This window comes from Thunnus maccoyii, chromosome 17 (genome assembly GCF_910596095.1).
Source record: "Thunnus maccoyii chromosome 17, fThuMac1.1, whole genome shotgun sequence".
NCBI classification, from domain to species: domain Eukaryota; kingdom Metazoa; phylum Chordata; class Actinopteri; order Scombriformes; family Scombridae; genus Thunnus; species Thunnus maccoyii.
The window spans coordinates 10,565,991-10,587,319 of record NC_056549.1 but is presented as its reverse complement, the minus strand read 5'-3'; the positions used below and the strand labels follow the sequence as shown (position 1 = coordinate 10,587,319).

The window sequence follows — 21,329 nt, the reverse complement described above, 5'->3', positions numbered from 1 at the left end:
TTTCTCGCTGGCTGAGAAAGAAACACATTAAACTGTAAAGGCACAGCCACTTCGATGCCTAATACAAAACTTGGAAAACTCTCCTCGATAACGACTGCTCTGGGACATGCACACACACATGCGCACACACACACACACACACGCCGCAGAACGTGCCGTCCTTGTCCTAACAGTTCACGGTGATGTCACGGGCTCAGTGACAAACAGTCATTAAGGGCTTAACTGTGATCTGGGATCAGTGCGTGGATGTCAGTCGGTGAGGTTGTGATGATGAGGTCACTAGGAATAGGGTTTCTTGCCCATCGTTATCCTCCTCTGCTCTGTTGTGTTGTGCGCCGCTGGCTAGCTGGTTCACTAATTGACTGCTTGGTTGGCCGGCTACCAGCCCATCTAACTAATCGGCCGGCTAGTTTTGCGGCCTGATGTCTGCTCTCTTGGTTTGTTTGGTGATTGGCTAGTAGACTGGACCTTTGGCTGGTTTGCTGCCTTGCCTGGTGGGCTCGCTGATTGGTTAGTTGGCAAGCCGGTTGGCTGGTGGCCGGCCAAACATGGAAACATCCCGTTAGAGCTGAAAGCCTGGGCCTCGTCACTACCCTCCTCTAGAAAGCTATAATTAAATGTCTTGAAAAATGCACCACTGTGAAATGGAGCCTTAATCCTGAGCCTTAAGTGGCTGTACTTTTCCTCTTGAATGATGAGAGTATACTCTTGTGAAAAGAAGAAGTAGAGAGGAAGAGTGTTGCTAACCCGTGTTTTTACAATTTATCTTTGTGAAGCAGTTGCAAATAAAAATGCACGCAAGTGCATGAACCCACACAGTTGGGTGTGTCCTCATTTATCTGTTGTGCTGAACTGTTGATGTACTATTTGCTTTTAACACTGAGCTCTATGTCCTGACATCTTTCCTGGTGAGGTGTTAATGGTTGAGGATACATGGGCCTCTCAGTGTGTGTCTGCATGCGTATGTTTGTGTTTCCAGAGAGCAAGAAAGATATAAAGAAGTTGACAGATGCACAGATAAAAACAAGAGAAAGATTGTGCATGGTTAGTTTGCTGACAACACCATAGACAGCATGTGTGCGTAGTCTGCGTACATATTAGTGGTTCGCACAGCCTTTGTCATTCCAAGTGGGAATGAGTACAGAAACTTTTATTACACGCTTGATATCTCGACAGGAAAATTAGTCAGCTGAGTTTGATTTTTATTGAAAACAAATAATTGAAACTGAGCGGCAGAAATACAATATTACCATAAATCATAAAGCGAACATCCTGCTCAATGTGGTATACTGTGGTTCTTCACTGTTAGTGACTTCTCCTACTGTGCAGTGACTCCAAGCCAGTGTAACACAGTAGATGAATAATACCAGAGCTGAGAGAGACGATCCAGCTGTGCACCAGGCGAGCAGCAGCCCCACTGAATGAAAAGCTTTACGCTAGATTCAATACTACTTAATATTAAGTCTGTTAATACTGAGTGAGATAGGTCAAATATTGTTTAAGTCCAATGCTGCATGAAAGTTCCAGCATTCACATTTAATCAAAAGTTGATTTTGGGGCTGGGTTAAATCCAGGACACTGAAGCGGGGGAAGTTTTTTTTTTTTTTTTTTTTTTTTTTCTTTTTTTTTTTGGGAATTGAACAGCCTATTCTGGCACATTAACGCCTTCTCTGCTGTCTCCCTCACATCTCTGGGACTTCAAACGGCGGATTTGAAACTTGTGCAGAGGTCGCCCTACCTCTGAATGACAGAGAGCCAGACAGCAGGCCGTACTGTATGAATGCAGGCCGTATCCTGTAGGGAGCTGGAAGACAGATGCTGGATGTTCAGCGGAGAGGCAAAGCGGAGTCAGATGGGACAAACACTCTTTGATGAGCTGAGCTTGTCGGGGTTTAAGTCATGACCAAACTGGGGTGGGGTGAGGTGGTTTTGGGGGGGCGTTTGGGGCCTGGATCAAGCTTGGAAAATCAAGGGGCTTTTCCTGCTGCTGTCTCTTATGGGACAATAACAAGTTGTTGAGTGCAGAAACCCAAATTTAAGACTGATTAGTTGGCTGTAAAAATATGAGTTTAAGTTGACTGGCTTGATTAAACACTTTCTTTTTTTAAAAAAAGTGTGATTTAAAAGTGCCTTTTACTAATAAACAATACAATACAACAGTTCCAAAATTAAAGTCCAATTCAAATGTTGAGTCAAAATAGCGTAAAACAACTAATGCATTAAATAATGGGGTTTGATTAAATTGAATGTATGAAATTGAGTCAAAGATTGTTATTATTTCATCCGTAACGGTTCCAGAATTAAATTCCACTACAACATTTAGGATGTTTTCCGCATTACCCCAAATGTATTCAGCGCTGAAAAAAAAAAAAAATGATATTATCGTAGCTGAAACTTAACTCTGTTGGAATAACTGGCTCCAGGGTTCTTGCAAGGCCATGTTTATCACTATTACAGATTTAATTACTACTATTCACATTTATCCATCCATGAATTGTTAGTTGATCTTTGAGAATGTTGGACAATGTGAACCATATTTCTGGTGTTTGGGGCACATGGAGGGGAAGTGTAACTCAATCACTCTTTTTTTTCTCCCCCTCCCGTCCACATGACGAGGTGCCAGATGCGTGTCAGTGCTTTCAGACTTTATATATATATATATATATATGTATATATATATTTATATATATATATATATATATATATCCCTCCCACATCCTAACACACACACACTAACAGATGTGTATGCATGTGTGCACACATACATACATACTTATGTAACATAAGAAGTCAAGTTATTTCAAGTTACTTTTAGTACTCAGGCTGTAGTCCTGTGTAAAGCTTTTTTTTTTTTTCTCAACACAGTAATCTTATTGTAGGATGTATAAGGCTATATCCAACTTTACAGCATAAATACAAGCTGCAAAAGCCCTGACAGGATCCAAAAAACCTGACAGCTGTGCCTCCCAGTAGTCCCTTTTATTTTCAAACAGGCCCGGAGTATCAAAGGCCTTTGTCTTTAAGACTGCAATAAAAGCCTGTTTGGGAGCAACCGAAAAGGAACACAGAGTGGCATTGCTCATGCTGCTGTGTGATGTGGCACTCAAAAAAGACTCATTGGAGACTGATGGGTAATCAGGGCAGAGGGTGGGGTGGGTGATGAGAGCCGGCTGAGATATGGAGTTTCACAGAGGGTGGATGATGCCCTCTACAGTAGACACAGGAGGGGCAGGCAAAAAAGCAGGCCTGCTCACTGACTGCATTCAGACCAGCGTCCACATTGAACATAGAACATAAATATATAACATTTTAGCACAAAAACATAAGGATAAAATAGATTTTATTTTTTTATTTGAATAGATTTTTTTGCTCACAGTAAGGAGTTATAAATAATACAGGGGTGGAACGATGGCATTAATGCTTTTTAAAATAGTATTTTCATCCACATGTTGTTTTTTTTTTTTCTCTTTACATTTTTTCCTCGCGTTGGGAAATGTAGAAATGTGGAAGAAATATTCAGATGCTTTAAGTAAAAGTAGCAATGACACACTGTGAAAATACTCAATTACGCTTGAAAATATTACTTAAGTATATATGTATAGCAGAAAGTCTCCAAAGTAAAAGTACTCATTATACTCAGTACTGTTATATATTAGATTATTGTTGGGTTATTATTACTGATGCATTAATGTGTAGGTGGCATTCTAATGTTTAGTTGGAGCTAATTTTAACTATTTTATACACTCTAGGGAAGTTTAAAATAACATAACAACATAATAAACTCGTATGTTTTGTATGTAAAATACTAATCTTGCAAAGTTAGTGCTGTCAAAAAAAATAGCAGTGCAGTAATGTTTTCCTCTGAATTGTAGTGGAGTAGAAGTATAAAGTTGCAGAAAAAATAGAAATTGTAAATTACAAGCACTTTAAATTACAGTTCTTGAGTAAGTGTACTTACTCCTTAACTGTCATTTTTTGGATATGCATATGAATGATCACTGAATTGTGCATAAGGACTCAGAGGGTTATTTTTTTGGGGGGGGGGGGGTCTGATAGGTTTAGTCTACATGTAATAAAATTGTATATAATATTTTTTATCAAGCTGTCTGTGACACATCAGATTGTGTAATTGTATTTTACATGACTAACTTTCTCAAAAGCGCAGTCCGTTTTTTTTGTTTTGTTGTTGTTTTTTTTAAAGAACTGGCCACACGGGTTGGATGAACTTAAACTCCTAAAGCCCGTGTATAAAGCAGAATACCTGTACACCTGCACAACAGCTCTCCCCTGCGACCGAGTGAAACGCTACTCCTGCGCCTCTACCTGACTCACCGCTCTCCGGTGACTCACTCGCTCCTAACCGTATGGAGCGTAACTCACTTCTCACCCGGGCTCGGCTCTCTATCTTCTCTCTCTCTCTCTCTCTCTCTCTTGAAACGATCCGCATATTGTCAGGACAAAGTGGTACCATACTACGGACTGATGCGTGTTACTTGACTGGAAATGACCACCTCCAGAGTTAGGAGCGTGTGGATGGTCCAGGGGAACGGTAACATGTCGGTATGTACAGCAGGCTGTCTGAAACTCTCAACTTGAATAACGACAGTGAGAGAGAGAGAGAAAGGCGTGAAACGTATAGCCCCATGTGTGTTTCATGAAGGTATAGACATTACACGGAGACCTGTCCGGTCGTCTATATAGGCGTGATAGATTATGGCGGAGGGAATGGATCCGACTCCAGACACCACGTGTTGGAGTCGCATCAGCGCAATAATTGCTGGGCGCTTGAGCTATATAAACCACAAAAAGCCTGAGCACGGGAAACCCCGGCCTCCAAACACTAACCACATTTACGGCTACAAAAACGGGATTCGTTTTTTCCGCCTCCTTCATCTCACCGGCGATGATTTTTTTTTCCCGACTTCATCAACCTTTTTAACCCTATAGACCTGCGGCTCGGCCGAGAGACTTTTACGGAAAAATATGTATAAATTGCAGGCGTCGCGGGGTTACAGGCTAAACAGCTCTGTTAAGTATTGTTAAAAGCCTATTCCTTTGACTTTGAAAACTTTTTTGTGTGTGTACATAGCCTGGGGGCTTTCAGAGAGTCTTTCAGTTTGGCACAAAGACTTCAATGACGCATCTGGAGCAGCGCTTTGACTTTTCAACTAAAGGAAGACAGACAAAAACTTTTTTTTTGAGCATCTGGGTCGACTCCTCCATTTTAGAGCTGCTTTTTTTGTAATTGTATAGCTTATTACGCGCTCGTACATTTATTTGATGTTATTTATATCCACACACGAGCAACTACGCCTGCGTTATGGCGCATGGACGCTTCCCCCGAGAAGTTTGAAAAAAAAGAGCTTGTCATTTAAAACATCATCAAGTTTTCAAGGGTTGTTTTTCTTGACGGAGAAGTATATTTTATGTCGTTTGAAGGCGCCCACTAAAGTTTGTAGTGGAGAGAGTTTTGAAACGCGGTGTGCGCTCACCAAGTCCCATTTTCCATTGGCAGACGCGCTGAGGTTCAGCGAGCAGCGGCGCACACTCCGAGTTTCTCCCTGAGTGTGTGAGAGAGAGAAAGAAAGGAAGGAGGAAAGAGAGGAGCTGGAGAGCCTTTGGTGCCTTTTTTGATAATCCACGCTGTTGTGATGCGAATTCCCGTAGATCCCAGCGCCAGTCGGAGGTTCAGTCCGCCGTCCAATAGCCTCCAGCCAGTCCCAGGGAAGATGAACGATGTGAGCTCCCCAGCCGGCCAGCCGGACGCAGCAGCGGTGGTGCCAAGACTACGTCCCCACGAAAACCGCAGCATGGCCGAGATCATCGCCGACCACCCGGCCGAGCTGGTCCGGACCGACAGCCCTAACTTTCTCTGCTCGGTCCTGCCCTCCCACTGGCGGTGCAACAAAACGCTGCCTGTCGCCTTTAAGGTGAGTCCCGCTTCAGTGATAAAATGCTAGATTAAGAGGTGGGAAAATTACTGCATGATCCGGTTAACACTATAAGAGAAACCAAAAACTAATTTTAAAAAAGGGCAGATTTTTTTTCTTAAAAGACCACATCTCAATATAGATTTGTTTGATAGGCTACTGCTTTCTTTATGTGGGAACGCCGAACATTTTGGATTTTTTAAGTGATGTGTTATCGGTTTATCTTCTTTGTCACTTAAATTTTGGGAGGATTTTCATTGTTATCAGCTCAATTGATCCAATCCCAGTTCCTATAAATAACTATCATGTCTTGTAATTACAACCTTTTAAATGGTTGTAACATCACCAGTTAATCACGATGAATGTGAGGATGATTAATGGTCTGTCATTTTTAGCAAACATATTCACTAAATTAGTGTTGAAATGAAAAAAAAAGCATAAAGGAAACGTGGGCATGTGATGTTTTTTTTTTTTTTAAATAACTTGAATGAATATCAAAATGTAAAAATAAATAAAGAAATCACATGTTTATGTTTTCCTCCCACATTTTGTAAACAAAAGGAAAACAAAATTATAGAGTGATTTAAAAAAAAAATAAGTGTATAATAATAATGGCTCATTTAAAATTGCCACAGTGAAAATGTAGTTTTCAATATGATTAATTATTATTTTCCATTTTAAGCAATTATTTCCATATGTGAAAATTGTGAAAGAATATACAACATGTTATTTATAATATTACAGCTGCATTGTGGCCTATTATAACCACAATTTTAATGATTGTAATAAAATATAGTTTATTATTCTCTTCATTTGTGTTTCACTGAATGTTTAATAAGCAGAAATGTGGGGATAAAAATGTATATTTAACGTGCAGCAAAGACTGATGGTTTAAACATTTTAGGCCTCTGTAGGCGTTTTTGAAGCCTTCATCATTTTTTTTACTCCCATGATATTTCACAGCAAAGGGCCTATTAATTACATGACAGATATTTCTCAAAAGATGGATCAAAGACACTTAAAGTGGAGTTTTGTAGCTGCAGTCCTGGCTCCAAATCAAATGTGACACTTTTTAATATATATGTGTTATTTAACCGTTATTATTACCACAGCTCTGTAATTATCGCAGCTCTGTAGGCCTGCTCATGCTCTTTTATCTGCATCCAGGAATCTAAATGATAACACGAAGCCTCTTTGCTTTTGTTTTAAACGACTTGCATTTGAGAGGAGATTCTAATCACATTAATCATAATATCAAACTGCTTCAGGAGAATAAATTAAATCCATTTATCAACATGATTTGGAGGAGGATGATATGATGTAAAACAAATTTGTCACATTAGCTAGATTCATTTCTGTACAAGTGAAGCTGAGAATGAAACTGGGGTTCGGGTTCATACAGCTTTTTTCTTATAAACTGAGCTGAGTTAAAGATTCTTTTATTATACTTTTTTTCTACAGCCTTTTTACTTATTTTCTTCAAGCATGGATTGAGGGAGAAAATATGTTGTAGCATACTGTAGCATATTTTCTCCATTTTGGGTCACCAGGTGAGCGAGTAAAATTAGAATATTCGCTCAAAACGTCGATCCAAACAGTTCCTGAATTTCTGCCCTTTGACCCCCTTGTACCTGACAGGTGGTCGCCCTGGGAGACATACCTGACGGGACCGTTGTCACGGTAATGGCGGGGAACGACGAGAACTACTCTGCCGAGCTGCGGAACGCCTCAGGTGTGATGAAGAACCAAGTAGCGCGCTTCAACGACCTTCGCTTCGTGGGCCGCAGTGGCAGAGGTGAGGCCTGAAACACTCTGTGCTCCATTCACTGAGCACTACTACTCGGTAGGAGCTATTAGGTTCAGTGGTGTGGATTAGTGGTCACATTCCCTACGTGGCAACCACATAATGATCTCTCTAACTCCAGGCTCGTCTCCCAAAGTCTGAGTGGTGAATCATATTGCTACCGCTCTCTTTGCCTTTAAATGAGGGTCCTTGATTTTTTTTGGAAAAAAGGTTGGATGTGCTTCAGCTGCGTAGAAAAACATTGATCTGATAAGAAGAAATAAGTCTTGTTTTTCTGTCCTTTCCTTTCATCATAATGTTCACCTGACATGACCCAGCTCAGTTGAGGCTTATAAACATGTTGGGTGGTGCCACAGCCCCGAGGCTGATCACTCTCTGCACATATCCACAGGCTGTCAGAGAGCGAGGCAGCAAATGGCATTCCCTAAATATTTGGCATTGCCAAACTGACTTTTTTGCATAATTGGCCGTCTTGTTACTAAATCATCTTATTTACGATCAGAGATTTGGCACTGAGAGTGTCCTCACTCTTCTCCTCACGCATTCACACTCTCTAAACTTCCTGGAAATATTTTCTTAGAGACTTTTTTAAGAGAGTGGTCACCTAAGATAAGTTGATGGTGATAAGGCCTGTCAACAGCTTCACCCACGCCGCTGTGACTTTTCTTCTCAGTTTCCTTTTCTGTTGTGGTTGTCAAAGAAGTGGAGAGACCCGGATGTTGCAGGAGGGAGTGAAGGGTGATAAAGTATAGTGAGTGGAGAGTGTGGTGGACCTGTTGCCATGGAGACCGTGTGTGCGTCCTTCTGCTGTGACACAGAATCTTGTCACAGGAAGTGACATGAGAGCCAGGGGAGATCAGACTACAGGGTGTCTGAAATGAATACCCTGCAATGACAGAGACAAGTGCAAGACAGGATGTTAGATAGTTAGAGGTCATGCACAGAGCGAGGCAGCAGAGATGGACAAGGATTGATAGTTACAGGGCTGAAATGATGCAACAGCATGATGATAGCACGGATGGATATGACAGGCGACCCAGAGTACATCAGATACTGTTGATAACATCATTATAGTTAATAGTGTAGAAGTATACAGATTTGCCTTGATTTAGATGGATCACAGGTAACAGATGGCAGCAGCAATGATGGTAGAGAGCACAGGAAGGTGACACACTAGGTGTCCCACTTTATCATAGATCACTAGTGAGCCAGCGCTGCTTCACCCACATGCCCCTCAAATCAGGTATGTGGGACACCTGTTGCATCTGTGATCTGCTATCTCCTTCAGTTCCTCTTATCACTGCTCTGAAAGGCATGTTTATAGTGAACTAGAGTGCGGAGCGGAAGAGGGGAGGACACGCACGGGTAGATGGCTGCGACTGAATGGACAGCTGCTCCGATGAGTCGCTGCAGCAACCTGCCCCCCACTTCCTGTTTCCTTGCACGTAGTCATGGTTACGTGATGCGTCTGCATACCTCAGATGTTAGTGCTGCTGCTGACTTGGCTGTTGTGCTCTGATTCATAGCATTCCTCGTGCATGCACATAGGAACATGCACACTTTCACAGACGCACACTCAACCCCAAGGCAGCAACTGCTGGGGATTATCGAGAAAGGAAGTGACTATTAAAATGCCTCTCGCCCACTCACACTGGGTTAGACAGGGAGAAAAGTCTGGATAACAAGATACTGGCTCCTTCAGTCAATCTTTCAATCTGCCAAAGAACCTAAATAGACCCTCTCAAAGATCCAATGTTGTCTGTTGTTAATCCTAAATCCTTTAATCTTTAAAGTCGATTTTTCCCAGTTTGTATTGGCTATTATGTGATCACAACCACACTTGTGACTTGGGGATGGTGTAGCAATGAATGCAGGTCATTGTCTCCGCAGATGGCATGTCATTTGATGTTGTTTGATATCACCACAGGCAAGAGCTTCACCCTGACAATCACAGTATTCACCAACCCACCACAAGTGGCCACTTACCACCGAGCCATAAAGGTCACCGTGGACGGACCACGTGAGCCCAGGAGTGAGTACAAATGCATGCGCATACACTTATGGGGATATGCATTCACACGCGTCGAACAACATACAACTTCCTGTAAAGGACAGGTTCACAAATTTTCAACTCTGTCCTAGAACAATAGCCGGGTGTCCATATGTAAGCTCAGCAATCTGAGTATCAATTACAGTATTTTTAGTACGAAATTCTTTCTTTGTGTTGCTATTTCCTCTATCTTACTCATCAGGGAAACACTGTCTCTTTCACCCTGGGAGATATACACTTCACCCTGGGAGGTACACATTGGAGGCATATGAGGATAGGATATTTTAATGCCCAGTTTGAACAGGAGGAATGATTACAGCAAGCAAAAAGTCTTTCATTTTACATAGGGGCATGAGAGTATTGTTTTAAGACAAACTTGAAAAATATGAACTTATCCTTTAATTTGCCCTTTTCTCTCTATTTTTTTCCTAAAGTTTTGTCTAAAGGGTTACTCCAACAATTTTGTGTTCTGTGTGCCACTTTCATAAATATAGTTGATTTACAAGAAACAGGTTTTTATAAAGAATGGTCAAACTCAAAGTAGCAGAGGCAGCCATATCCTAACGTTTAGTCCCTAGTATGGATCAAGCTCCAAACACTGGATCCTACATTTCCTATAATGCAACAACTCCATCATTAGACCCTTCTTACCTTCTAAATGCACACTGCGTTTGAATATCACATCTCAAATTTGTGACACAGCTCAAAAGTCTCAAGCCTGATGGCAACCCTGATGATGTCATCAGGGTTATGTTTTGGTTTTTTTTACATTTAAAGCTCCCTCCGGAGCCATAGAAGACATTGTACAACTGTTTTCACAAGGTGAGTGGTGCTCCTCGTGATGAGTAAATGTGCAGAATCGGGCAGTGTCCCTTTAACTAAGCTGCGGGTGTAGCTAACTGTGCACCTGGCCAATGGCAGCGAATACGCAGCTAAAATGGTGGCAGGCTAATAAAAATAGTTAATTAACAAAAAGAGTTTTACTGGAAAAAGCTGTGATTGCGTTAATTAGCAATCAACAGGCTTTTAATTAAGTTGACGTCTCAGAAAGCGGCTCAGCCTCCCATGTGACGGTTTTAGAGAAACAAGAGAAATAAAAAGTGAGGCAGAATCTTCCTGAGAGGGTACACTGGGTAGCAGAGTGCTAGCATCAGCTCATTTTAATGGGCCATATATAAAAACAACTGAGCAGGAAAAAAAAACTTTACTATAGCTGTCAGTGCCAACTGGTCTGGCATGCAGCTGTTTCCCCAACCCTCCTCCCTATTCATAAAAAAAAAAAAAAAAAACATATTCTCATCTCATGGCGTCTCAATGAACAATATCACATCACAAACAACCCTCCGCCCACCCGCTTGCCCCGTCACATATGGCACCAGGACGCACAGAGACACAGAGGAGCCGAGAGACAGTAGGATTAGTACCACCATCAGTCTCTGTTGTAGGAAACCTGTCCGTGGTGCCAAAAAACGCCTCACACACTCAACATTCAGCGTTCATCAACACGCACGCAGAAACAAAGGCACATGCTTGTCCTCAAACGCACATGTATTCACAATCACACCCTCCCACCCACCACCACCCCCTCCCCCCCCCCCCTCCCCCCCATCCCGCTTGCTCTCGAGCCATCTTGTTTGATCAAAAGCATTTCCTGTGCATCTGCTGTCCCCTGTCAGATGACTTTCAAACAAGTCCTGTTATTTGGTGGCGAGCAGATGGAAGTCGGAACAGAATTTGTTTAGAAAAGCCCCAGTTTGGTCTCAACAAAGTTGCAGTCTAAATCCATGTCCAGAGAGACTTATTGGAAGCATGGACATATGTGTGAGGTTGAGTCACTAAACTAGTCAGAGTACTACCTCATATTAGGTGAGGCAATTTCGGCGTAGTGAAAAAAACTTTATACTTTCATAGCATCCATTGTTCTCTTTTCTTCTACATTACTGCTCAATTTGTGGTCTTAGAGAGGGCTCTTAAGTGGAACAGAACTTATTTTCTTTTCAATATCTTCCTTTGCATATTAGAGCTACAGTCTCAGGACACTAATTTAAGCAATAAGGACTATGTCATCATACGTAACCCCTGAACTTCTTTACTTTGCTGTTAAGTGGTCAGAATTGCTGCGCCGGTGTAATTTACCCAGAAACTTCAGCCAGAACACGTCTCCCTCTCAGGGGTCATTAAGCCAAGGTCGGAGGGTGGCAAAACACACATGTGCCCTCTCAACCGTGCCTCCCCTCCTCCAGGTTTCAGCACGGAGACTCTGAGCTAAGAGCAGTGGCTGTCTCCAAAACTGTGATTCTATCTATGAACGCTTCATTGACACATGGGGTCTTTGTCGGCCATTACAGCTCTATTTTGTGTTAAACGAGTGGGTAATTAGGAGGTCTGTCGTACACACCGGCCCAGGGAGGGGCCCCACAGGGAGGGGTCCACACGGAGACACACGGAGAAAGAACAGTGGGCTGTCTTTAGCTTGACATACACTGGCACTCTGTGGCCCTCCTCTGTAAAAGCACTGTGTTGATTCTGGAAAATAAGCTGACAATAACACTAGATTATATATAATAGTTTCTGTAACCATTTTGTGCACTTTAATTGATTTTTTTACACTTTGCCTGCTGTTATTGGCAGTTTTTACTCCCTGTTAATGGCTTGCCTGGTTGTGGGTGTCTGATTCAGGAAGGATATTTTGTGTTGGAGTGTTTGATGCAACTTATGGTAGCCATATGAGTCTTCCTGAGGGATGGTATTTCCCCAGCGGTTCCCCATTCAATATCAGTAAAGTGGGACCACCCATGAATAAATGGGGCTCATATCTCTGAACTGTGGCGCTGAGCTTTAGTTAATTAATTGCGTGGTCAGAGTGAAGAATATCAGTGAGGCCTAGTTTAAAGATCTGTGGTATGATTTTCTTTAGAGGTTTACAGTGTGTGTGTGTGTGTGTGTGTGTGTGTGCGCACATGTGTGTGTGTGTGTGTGTGCGTGCGGGTATGGTAAGTGGTTAGTCAGGTCCCTCTGGCCACTGTGTTATTAGCGGGAGGCTAACTCGGTTTCTGTGGCTCGCATTGTGCTTAATCGCTTGACAGCTCTTGGTTACCCTGTGGTTTGCCACTGCACCGACAACTCAACACACAACTTAAATGTGTTTGCACATGTATGTGTCTGTGTGTGTTCATGCATGGAGGCATACGCGTGTGTGTGTGTTAGCTCCCGTAGATATGGTTGCAAATGCATGTATGTCTGTCCTCTAGCGCCTGTGTCAGCATGCGTGTACCCACATGACACATTTTGCAGAGAGAGTGTGTGTTATTGGTGTCATTAGTCTGGTGTAGCCACAGCGCTGATTTCGAGTAGAGCTAATAGGCCTCATTAAATGTCATTTTGAGCTAATAGACAGGGAGTGGTTGTTTAAACCAATATGCTTTTATAGGTGGTTCTGTCTCCTTTCAGCTGCTCCTGACGGTGGCTGCAGCCAGCTGAGACAAACTTCCTGAGCGATAATAGCCGAGCCGTAATAATACAATATACAAGGCTTTCTGTCCAAACCCACTGTTCTCATTATAGTTAATCAATGACAGACAAACATAGGAGGTGACAAAAAACATTGTGGCATCACACATACTGTGTCTTGCTGTGGCATATTGCAGTGGTTATTGTGCATAACTGAGTGTGTGTGCAACATGTGCGTTGTGTGTCAGTGGTGGAGGTTAGTGGTCAGGCGTGTCTCTGGTGTTTGAAGCCACTGGGTCTGGGGGGTTCTGGGCTCTGGGACGGGGTCGTGTTTTGGTTCGGTTTTGGTCAGGGTGTTAACAAGTCTGGCGAGGAGGCCCTGGTTATGTACAGGCCTGCAGATAATATTAGTGGTTCAAGAGACCTGTCTGCCAAGCCAAACGCTTTCTGTGACTTGGGTCTCCTCACACACGCACAGATACTTACACATGCAGATATACTTCCCTGTCATTCATCATAGTAACTTAAAGAATAGTAATAACTGTATTCGTGTTGCACTTTTCAAAATGAGAGTTGCAAAGTGCTTTGCATACAAAAAAGTAAGAACAATATGTACATTCAAAAACAATAAGAAATCAAACAAAGAAAAAACACACTAATATACAGACAAAAGGTAGAAAACAAATTAAAATCACACTAGAAGATAGAGCGGTTTGTAGCAGGCTAGAGACCCGTTCCAGAGGATGTAATCAGCACAATTTTGTAATCAATTCTGAAATTAACTGGCAGCAAGTGAACAGAGGTTCAGATAGAGGTGATGTGGTTGCACTCCCTTGAATTTGAATTTGCGTTTTGAACCAACTGCAATCGAGAGAGAGAGCTCTGGTTTAAATATGATTAAATCGAGTTACAGTCGTCCAAACAGGATGAAATAAAAGCATGGATAACTTTTACGTCAGCAGAGGATAAAAAGAGCTCATTTTCAATATGACTTCTAAATGAAAAAAGAAAGATCGGAATAAATAAATGTAGCTGCAGGAATTTATTGGACAACCTGCATTAATCTTGTCAACACCACCCACCAGTACACCATCCTTGCGGTCCACTTAAATATGCGTACTGTACTATTTCCCCCAAAACCACTACAAAGCTGAGTAGTAAGTGCCGTGAACAAGTGGCCCAGTGTACTTACTCGCTCTTGACTAACTCCCTGGTCTCTCTCCTCCACTGCTACCTGGCTTGACTAGACAATAACATAAGGTGAGAGGGAGAGATGATTACAACTAATTGGGTGGGTTATAAACATGATTATAAATTTAGATCCAGAATTGTTGGAAGATATGCAAAAAGCTGTACAACTTAAACAATACCATACTGGTAATGACCAAGTAGTTCTTTATTCAACTAATGCATGGAGCTGTAGTTCACATGCCTACCACATGAACATGCATGCTTACTGGACTGCAGAACAGTCAGTTTAAACATACTGAAGGCAGAGAAAGGTCTGGAATAGGCTACATGTAGGCCTATGTGACCCGACAGATAGTAATAACAATAATCCATATCATATATATCATAATAGTTACCATATATCTGAAAATAAACATAGCACAACTTTTTTGCCCATTGTTGGAAATGAAAACTATTTTTTCCCCGTACTTGGCTAATTCATAAGCAGGCATACATTTTAGCACAGTAGAGGGATCAATCAAGGGATCCCTTAGCCTAATAATTTTAACAATATTATGATACAATATGGATGTAGGTCACTCATTGCTTAGCCAACGCTAAGGTTAGAATAGTCAGCCGAAGTGCAACACCATTACGGAAACATGCAAGGCTACAAAAGTAATGATATATAGCTTATGCTACGCTATTTGGCATGGACTGACTGAACACCAGCGGTAGCTGACGGTCTCACTTTATGATAGCGTTATTATTATGTTATCTTATTATAATCGTCATTAATCAAATTAATCATTATTCATCATAGCCTTCATGGTATAATACACATTCTACCTCCCTGCGCTGCGTTATTATGGATCTACTTTTAGGGTTAGGGTAAGAATATCAGCGTAAGTCAATCAGAGGCAGAGTAAGCCATGTCTTGCCAAGAAAAGCAGTGGGGTCCACAATAACGTCCCTGCGCCCTCCTTGAGAGTCCCTGTTTCTCTGCATGCTACTCCCTGCTTACAGCTTCGACTACACTCTCCTCCTGCTCGTTCTGGTCCGCAGCTTCCCTGTCACACGCTTGCTCCTCTTCCTGCTGCATAATGGCGGGTACTGCTATCACCGTAGATGTTGAAGCTACAGCTGCAGCCCCCGCAGCAAACATATCTATGATATTTGCACATTTGGTGGCATCCGCATCTAGATTCTTCATATTTTTTGGCCAGCAACTTCTCTGCACCCCCCTTCTTTTGTTTTTGCTTATCCATCTTGACAATTGACACCCTCCTTCATCCACAGATGTTTGACTCTGAGCCACGGCATCTGACACAAGAAACAGAGAAAACAGAGGGAGAGGGGTGGGGCCGGCTGAGTAAGAGATGTGATTGGGCCAGCCTAGTGTCGTTATAGAAAATGAACCAATGGGCCGCTGCCCCTCCTTTATGGGCTGGTCGTTAGCACTAAAAAAAAAAGAAAAATTTTATATCGGCCCCAAGGTGCGTCAGCCCACCGGGAAAATGCCTGATATGCCAGATTACCATTCCAGCCCTGCAAGACACCCATAATAGCCAGGTGTTATGGACACATAGAGTTGGATGTTGTATGTATAAAAATGAAAATTAATATTATATTTGCCAATATTGTACTCAAGAGGAGGCATGTGATCAGAAAACAGTAGAGGAATCAAAATTGAGCCTTGTGGCACACCATAAGGGAGGTGGGCAGTAGAGGATGAGGCATTACCAATAGCGATAGATAATGTTCTATAGCTGAGGAACAAATGGAAACAGAGTAGAGCAATATCTGAAATGACTACCCTCATCTCGAGTTAAAAAAAAAATTAATCAAGATGTAATGGTCCACCGCATCAAATGCAGTACTAAGCAGTAAAACCAGAATGGAGCAGTCGTCAGCATCAGATGCAACCAGGAGATCATTTGTCACAAACACCCACACACCTAAACAACCTTATGGAGTGGTTGGAAAATAGGCTGCTATCTCCAGTACTGCTGGGCTGGAAACAGTATGAGTAAGTGAGATGCCTTCGTTAACATGTCTGTCATGACACACATTGTCATCAAAGACACATGCTATTACATGCACTTGTAGGGTGCTATTACCTGCTGTAAGGCTCGGGCTTTGTTTCTTACAACAGACTTTTATGCTCAGTGCTAAATTCTAAGATCTGTACAGATGCTAATTACATTGTACCACAATATTTAGATGATGTCAGCCAGTTTTCATTTAATTTCTGCGGTGCATAATAATACAAGGCCTTTCATGTCTCTGGATTATCATGGCTTGTCAGTGACTGCCTTAAGCAACTTGTCCAAAAAATAGAACATACTTTTGCACAGCATCCAGGTAATTACAGGAGGATTTCAGTCTCCCTTGTGTCTTGAGAGAACTCACTCCTCTCTTCTCCCTCGCAGACAAACACACACATCGACACACACACACACACACACACACCTATCTGCTGCTGCCTTACTCGAAGCAGCTTTTAACAATGGGAGCCGGACAAATAAAACTCGCCAAAACATCAGGAGGAAAAGGAATGAAAAGAGGGGAGGGAGGTAGGGAGGGAAGGAGGGAGGGACGGAGGGAGGGATGGAGGGAGTTAGGGAGGGAGGGGAAAAAGAGAGAGGATAAAAAAAAATAAAAAAAAACTTCAGGCTTTTCCAGAGGCAGTCAGTCAGTTGAATGTCTTATGAAGTTCCTTGAAGAGGTGCCAAGGCTCCGCAACGCAAAACACAAAATCATTCAGTGGGAGGGAGAGACAGAGAGGAAGACAGAAGAATAAAGAGTGAGAAAGGGAGGCAGAGAGTGAATCATGAAAACAGATAAAGATTAAGAAAGGGAGTCCACAGTTTGTTGGCCCCGAGCTGCAGCAAAAAACATCTCTGAGGGATTTGTTCTCCCCTGTTCTGAATCAAAACACTTTAATGCAAGCAGAGAGGTGCGGAGGGAGCCTGTCTGAAAACCACACACAAGCCAAACTGCGTGCGTGTGTGTGTGTGTCTTTGTATGTGTGCACTCTTTAAACTATGCACAATATCGTACAAGTGTGTATATAATGTGTTTTTGCGTTCAATAAATGTATCGCCTTTGGGAATAGTTGTGTATGTCTGTGTGTGGACATAAGTGTGTGTGTGTGCCCTTCCCTTGCCTGGCTTGCTTCCTCTAGGCTGGAACGCATGGACCACACAGACGGCTGGCAGCGCTCCACGACAGCCTGGCTCCCCCTTTCTCTCTTTCTCCTTCTCTCCTTCGCTTGCTGCCTCATCTCCCACACCTCTCTCTTCTCTTTCTCTCTCTTTTTCCTCTTTCCTTCCTTCCTTTTTTACCCCCCCTCCCCAATTCTGCTGTTTTTATCATCTCTCCTCTCTTCTTTCTCCCTCCTCCTCTTTATACCAGACCCCCATGGTAGACGGGCGTCTGGCTGTCATCCACTCTGCGCTTTTCCTCTCGAGCCACGCTCTGCCAGCTTCAGATTGCCACCTGAAATAATTCATTGTTTCTGACCGCTCACAAAAACAACATGGCCACTGTGAGGGCTCCAAATAAAAAAGTGAAATATGGACCCTGTGTATTCATTCATCGACTTTACTGGCTGTTCCAACATGAGATGACTGACACACACATACACACACACACAAACACAGACGGGCTGATTCAACCCAGGCTCCATGAGCATGGGGGTTTTTCTGAATCAGCCCCAAAGATACATTCATCCGAGCTCACCCGGTGATCATAAACCAGACTGGAAGGGCTTAGAGGGCATGACGTGACACCAAATTTATAAATTATCCCATTTATTCAGGATTTTCTGGCTCTCCGCATTTTCCTCACATGTTACTTAGTCAGGCAGCAAGCAGGAGAATTTCCTGCTAATGTGTCTGCAGTAATTGTTGAAACTTGATGTGTTTGAGGTGGGGGAGGAGGTTCCTTAAAGCAATAGTTTGCTGTTTTGGAAATATGCGTATTCGTGTTATTGTGGAGATATGAAAAGATAGATACCGCTCTTGTGTTTGTCTGTTAAATATGAAGCTACAGCCAGGTGACGTTGGCTTAGTTTAGCATAAAGACTGGAAATAGGGGGAAACAGCTAGACTGGTTCTGTCAAAAGGTAACAAAATCCACCTACCAGCACCGCTAAAGCTCACTAATGAACATGTTATATCTTGTTTGTTTAATCCATGCAAAAACATTTTGTTACCTTTTAATAGAGCCAGGCTAGCTGTTTCCAGTCTGTATGCTAAGGCTGCTGCCTGTACCTTCATATTTCCAGCGTATTTATATATTTCAATAAGCATTTTCCGAAGTGTGGAACTATTCCTTTTAACCTTTTAGCCCTTGGAGCCAAGTTTCAAAAAGTTCAGTGGTATCCTTGTCATCAGAAATCCCAGTACAAACCATTCACTATCTAAAGTAACTTGGGTATTTGAGGAATATTTTCAGCCAGGACATATGAGGGAACAGCTAACCATCCGTCTGTGCTCAGATCCAATCTAATGCTACCATTAATTACAGAGGACTTATATTTTGTTTGCCTACTTGCTCTTACTAACTGTTATCAGATCAGCAGGGGCGAGTTGAATCCAGACTTATGTCTCTGGGACGGCTGAAATAATACTATTCCAGGATCAGTGTGCAACTGTGTGATTAGAGATACTATCTATATAGGTGTTATCTAATCATTATTAATCTTTTCGCGTGTGTGTGTGTTTGTGCATGTGTGAGCTTGTACTGTTTGTGCATGTTCAAGGGTTTGTGCATCATGGATGTGCTCACATGTGCATGATTGCATGTGCAGAAGTGTGTTTGCATGCGTCCGTTCTCGGGTGTATTTCTCTGTGTGTGAGTCGCTCACATCTGGTCTGAATCTGTCCATGTTTCCGGCTGCTGGCTGGGCAGGGAAGTGGCAGGCGCTATCAAAAATCTCCGCTGTTTTCACAGGGATGATGGGAATCTCAGGGACTTTCCCTACGGCAGTGAAATCATCCGCCTTTCCCGCTCCTTTAAATACCCCTGGCTCATTCCTCCGCCCTGCTAGGGTTCCGATAAAACAGCTGAGACGTCTTGTGTTTGGCAACAGTTGTCGTCTAAAAGGTGTAATTAAGTCATGAAAAACTGTATTTACTGTCAGGGCCGCTAAACTAATGGACTTGAGGTCTGGCTGTTTGGAGTGTAAATTGGACTTAAATGTGGTGGTTGACATGCTGCATTCTTATAGGAGAAAAATATATTGGTTTCCTTTAAACTGGGTCGCATCCATGACAGCATGGACATCCAAGGTGGAAGCTGAGTTATTGAAGAAACAATACAATATAAGCAATAGTGCTGTAAAATTTAAGTGATCAGCAATAACTCATGTCTCTCATAGAGTAGGGTTCTTAGAGTAATGTAGATCAAATTTGTCTGCCTCTTCAAATATTCATGTAAATATTTGTCTGTCTTTTGGGGTCTTCCTCAAAGATGTCGAAATCCTGAAGCCTCTCTAACTATTTCACCATTCGCAGCACTCTGTGCTCAGCACTCATCATAAAGCCTGTGTCTCCTGACTGGTGCAGACCCATCCAGAGCTCTTAATTTACTGGTCATCAGGGTCTCTTCCTCTCCATGTGCCTCCTCCCCCTCGTGCCTGTCCCCCTCTGTCTCCCCTAGTCTCCCATTGCTATTTATTCCCATCACTAGGAGACGGGCTGTGCACAAAGCCCGCACTGTGTCACGAGGCTTTTTTAGAATAGAAATTTGGTCTGTTGAAAATGGAAACGCTATGATTGACTGGGCACAGCTTGCACAGAGAGATGAGGAATGCCAGCGAGAGGCACAAATTATTTGCAGGAACGATTGAGAAATATTATTAATGAAATATGGATATGAATTATGTTATGAAGTTAAAAGTCTTCAGTGCGCTGAGGTTTTGAAGTAGCCGATATAATTCGCGTTCCAAAGCAGCTATGTAAAGAAGCTGATGATGAGATTGTCTGTTTATTTTGAACTCAATGATGCCAGTCCGGTTACGTCATTCTAATAAAAATCATGGTCTGTCTGACTGTCACTGGCGGCTTTTTCACTGCCGCCATTCTCAAGTCATCACGGAGAAGCAGTATGTGGTATTAAAATTAAGTTGTTCCAGAATGAATTAATTTGTTGGGAGTCAGATGGTTTGTAATAGCATTTCTGAGGGTAAAAAAAAAAAAAAATCAAAGTGGCAGTAGTGGAAAAATGCTACGGTTAAAACGAGGCAGTTTTAAAAGACTATTTCTTTGTCATTTTGTATTTATTTGACAGTGAAAATGACAGAAAAATCTGCACTGGGAGAGAAACAGTGGGGATGATGTACAACAAAACTCCCTAGCCGGGGTGTTATTAGTGAATGTGTTGGACTGTTAGTCCACAAAGACCCCCTGTGAGGCAATTTTTGTGGTGTTTGATCTTTGTAGTGGTGATTCAGTAATACAAATGACAAATTCCTTTTGAACATCTCTCCTCTCCTCTCCTCTCCTCTCCTCTCCTCTCCTCTCCTCTCCTCTCCTCTCCTCTCCTCTCCTCTTCTCTCCTCTCCTCTCCTCTCATCTCCTCTCCTGTCCTGTCCTCTCCTCTCCTCTCCTCTCCCTCTCTTCTTCCTCCATAACACCCACCCAGTGCTACAGCTTTAGTGCCAGGCCTTTGTTCCCAGCCCAGGCAGCAGGCAGGTTGGGCAGGATTCTGAAGTAGCTCGCTGTTTCTGCCTGAGCCAGCTGGAGCTCTGCCAAGCACAGCAGGAGTTTCTACTCTCCTCTGTTTGATATTTACTTTACCGCCTTTACAGGGGAACTAGTGCGAGACCAGACAGACGAACTGACACAGAGTTGTGTCAGAGGTAAAAAGGACTGTGTGTGCACAGGCCTCTTTTTCTACCCCACCTTTGCTAAACTAT

General features: G+C 42.6%; 1 protein-coding gene across 9 annotated transcripts in view; it reads left to right on the top strand.

Annotated features, from left to right (window-relative positions):
* The window catches only part of runx2b (RUNX family transcription factor 2b), a 119,931-nt gene that overhangs the window by 85,657 nt on the left and 12,945 nt on the right, over positions 1 to 21,329 (top strand). For 8 of the 9 annotated variants that reach the window (XM_042390968.1, XM_042390974.1, XM_042390967.1 and 5 more), the window contains 3 exons: positions 5,668 to 5,930; positions 7,569 to 7,725; positions 9,662 to 9,766. In XM_042390968.1, coding sequence (XP_042246902.1) covers positions 5,668 to 5,930; positions 7,569 to 7,725; positions 9,662 to 9,766 — 525 coding nt within the window. Of the gene's footprint in view, positions 1 to 4,085; positions 4,561 to 5,667; positions 5,931 to 7,568; positions 7,726 to 9,661; positions 9,767 to 21,329 lie in introns of those variants that run through there. The other variant, XM_042390975.1, reaches the window with a different exon arrangement.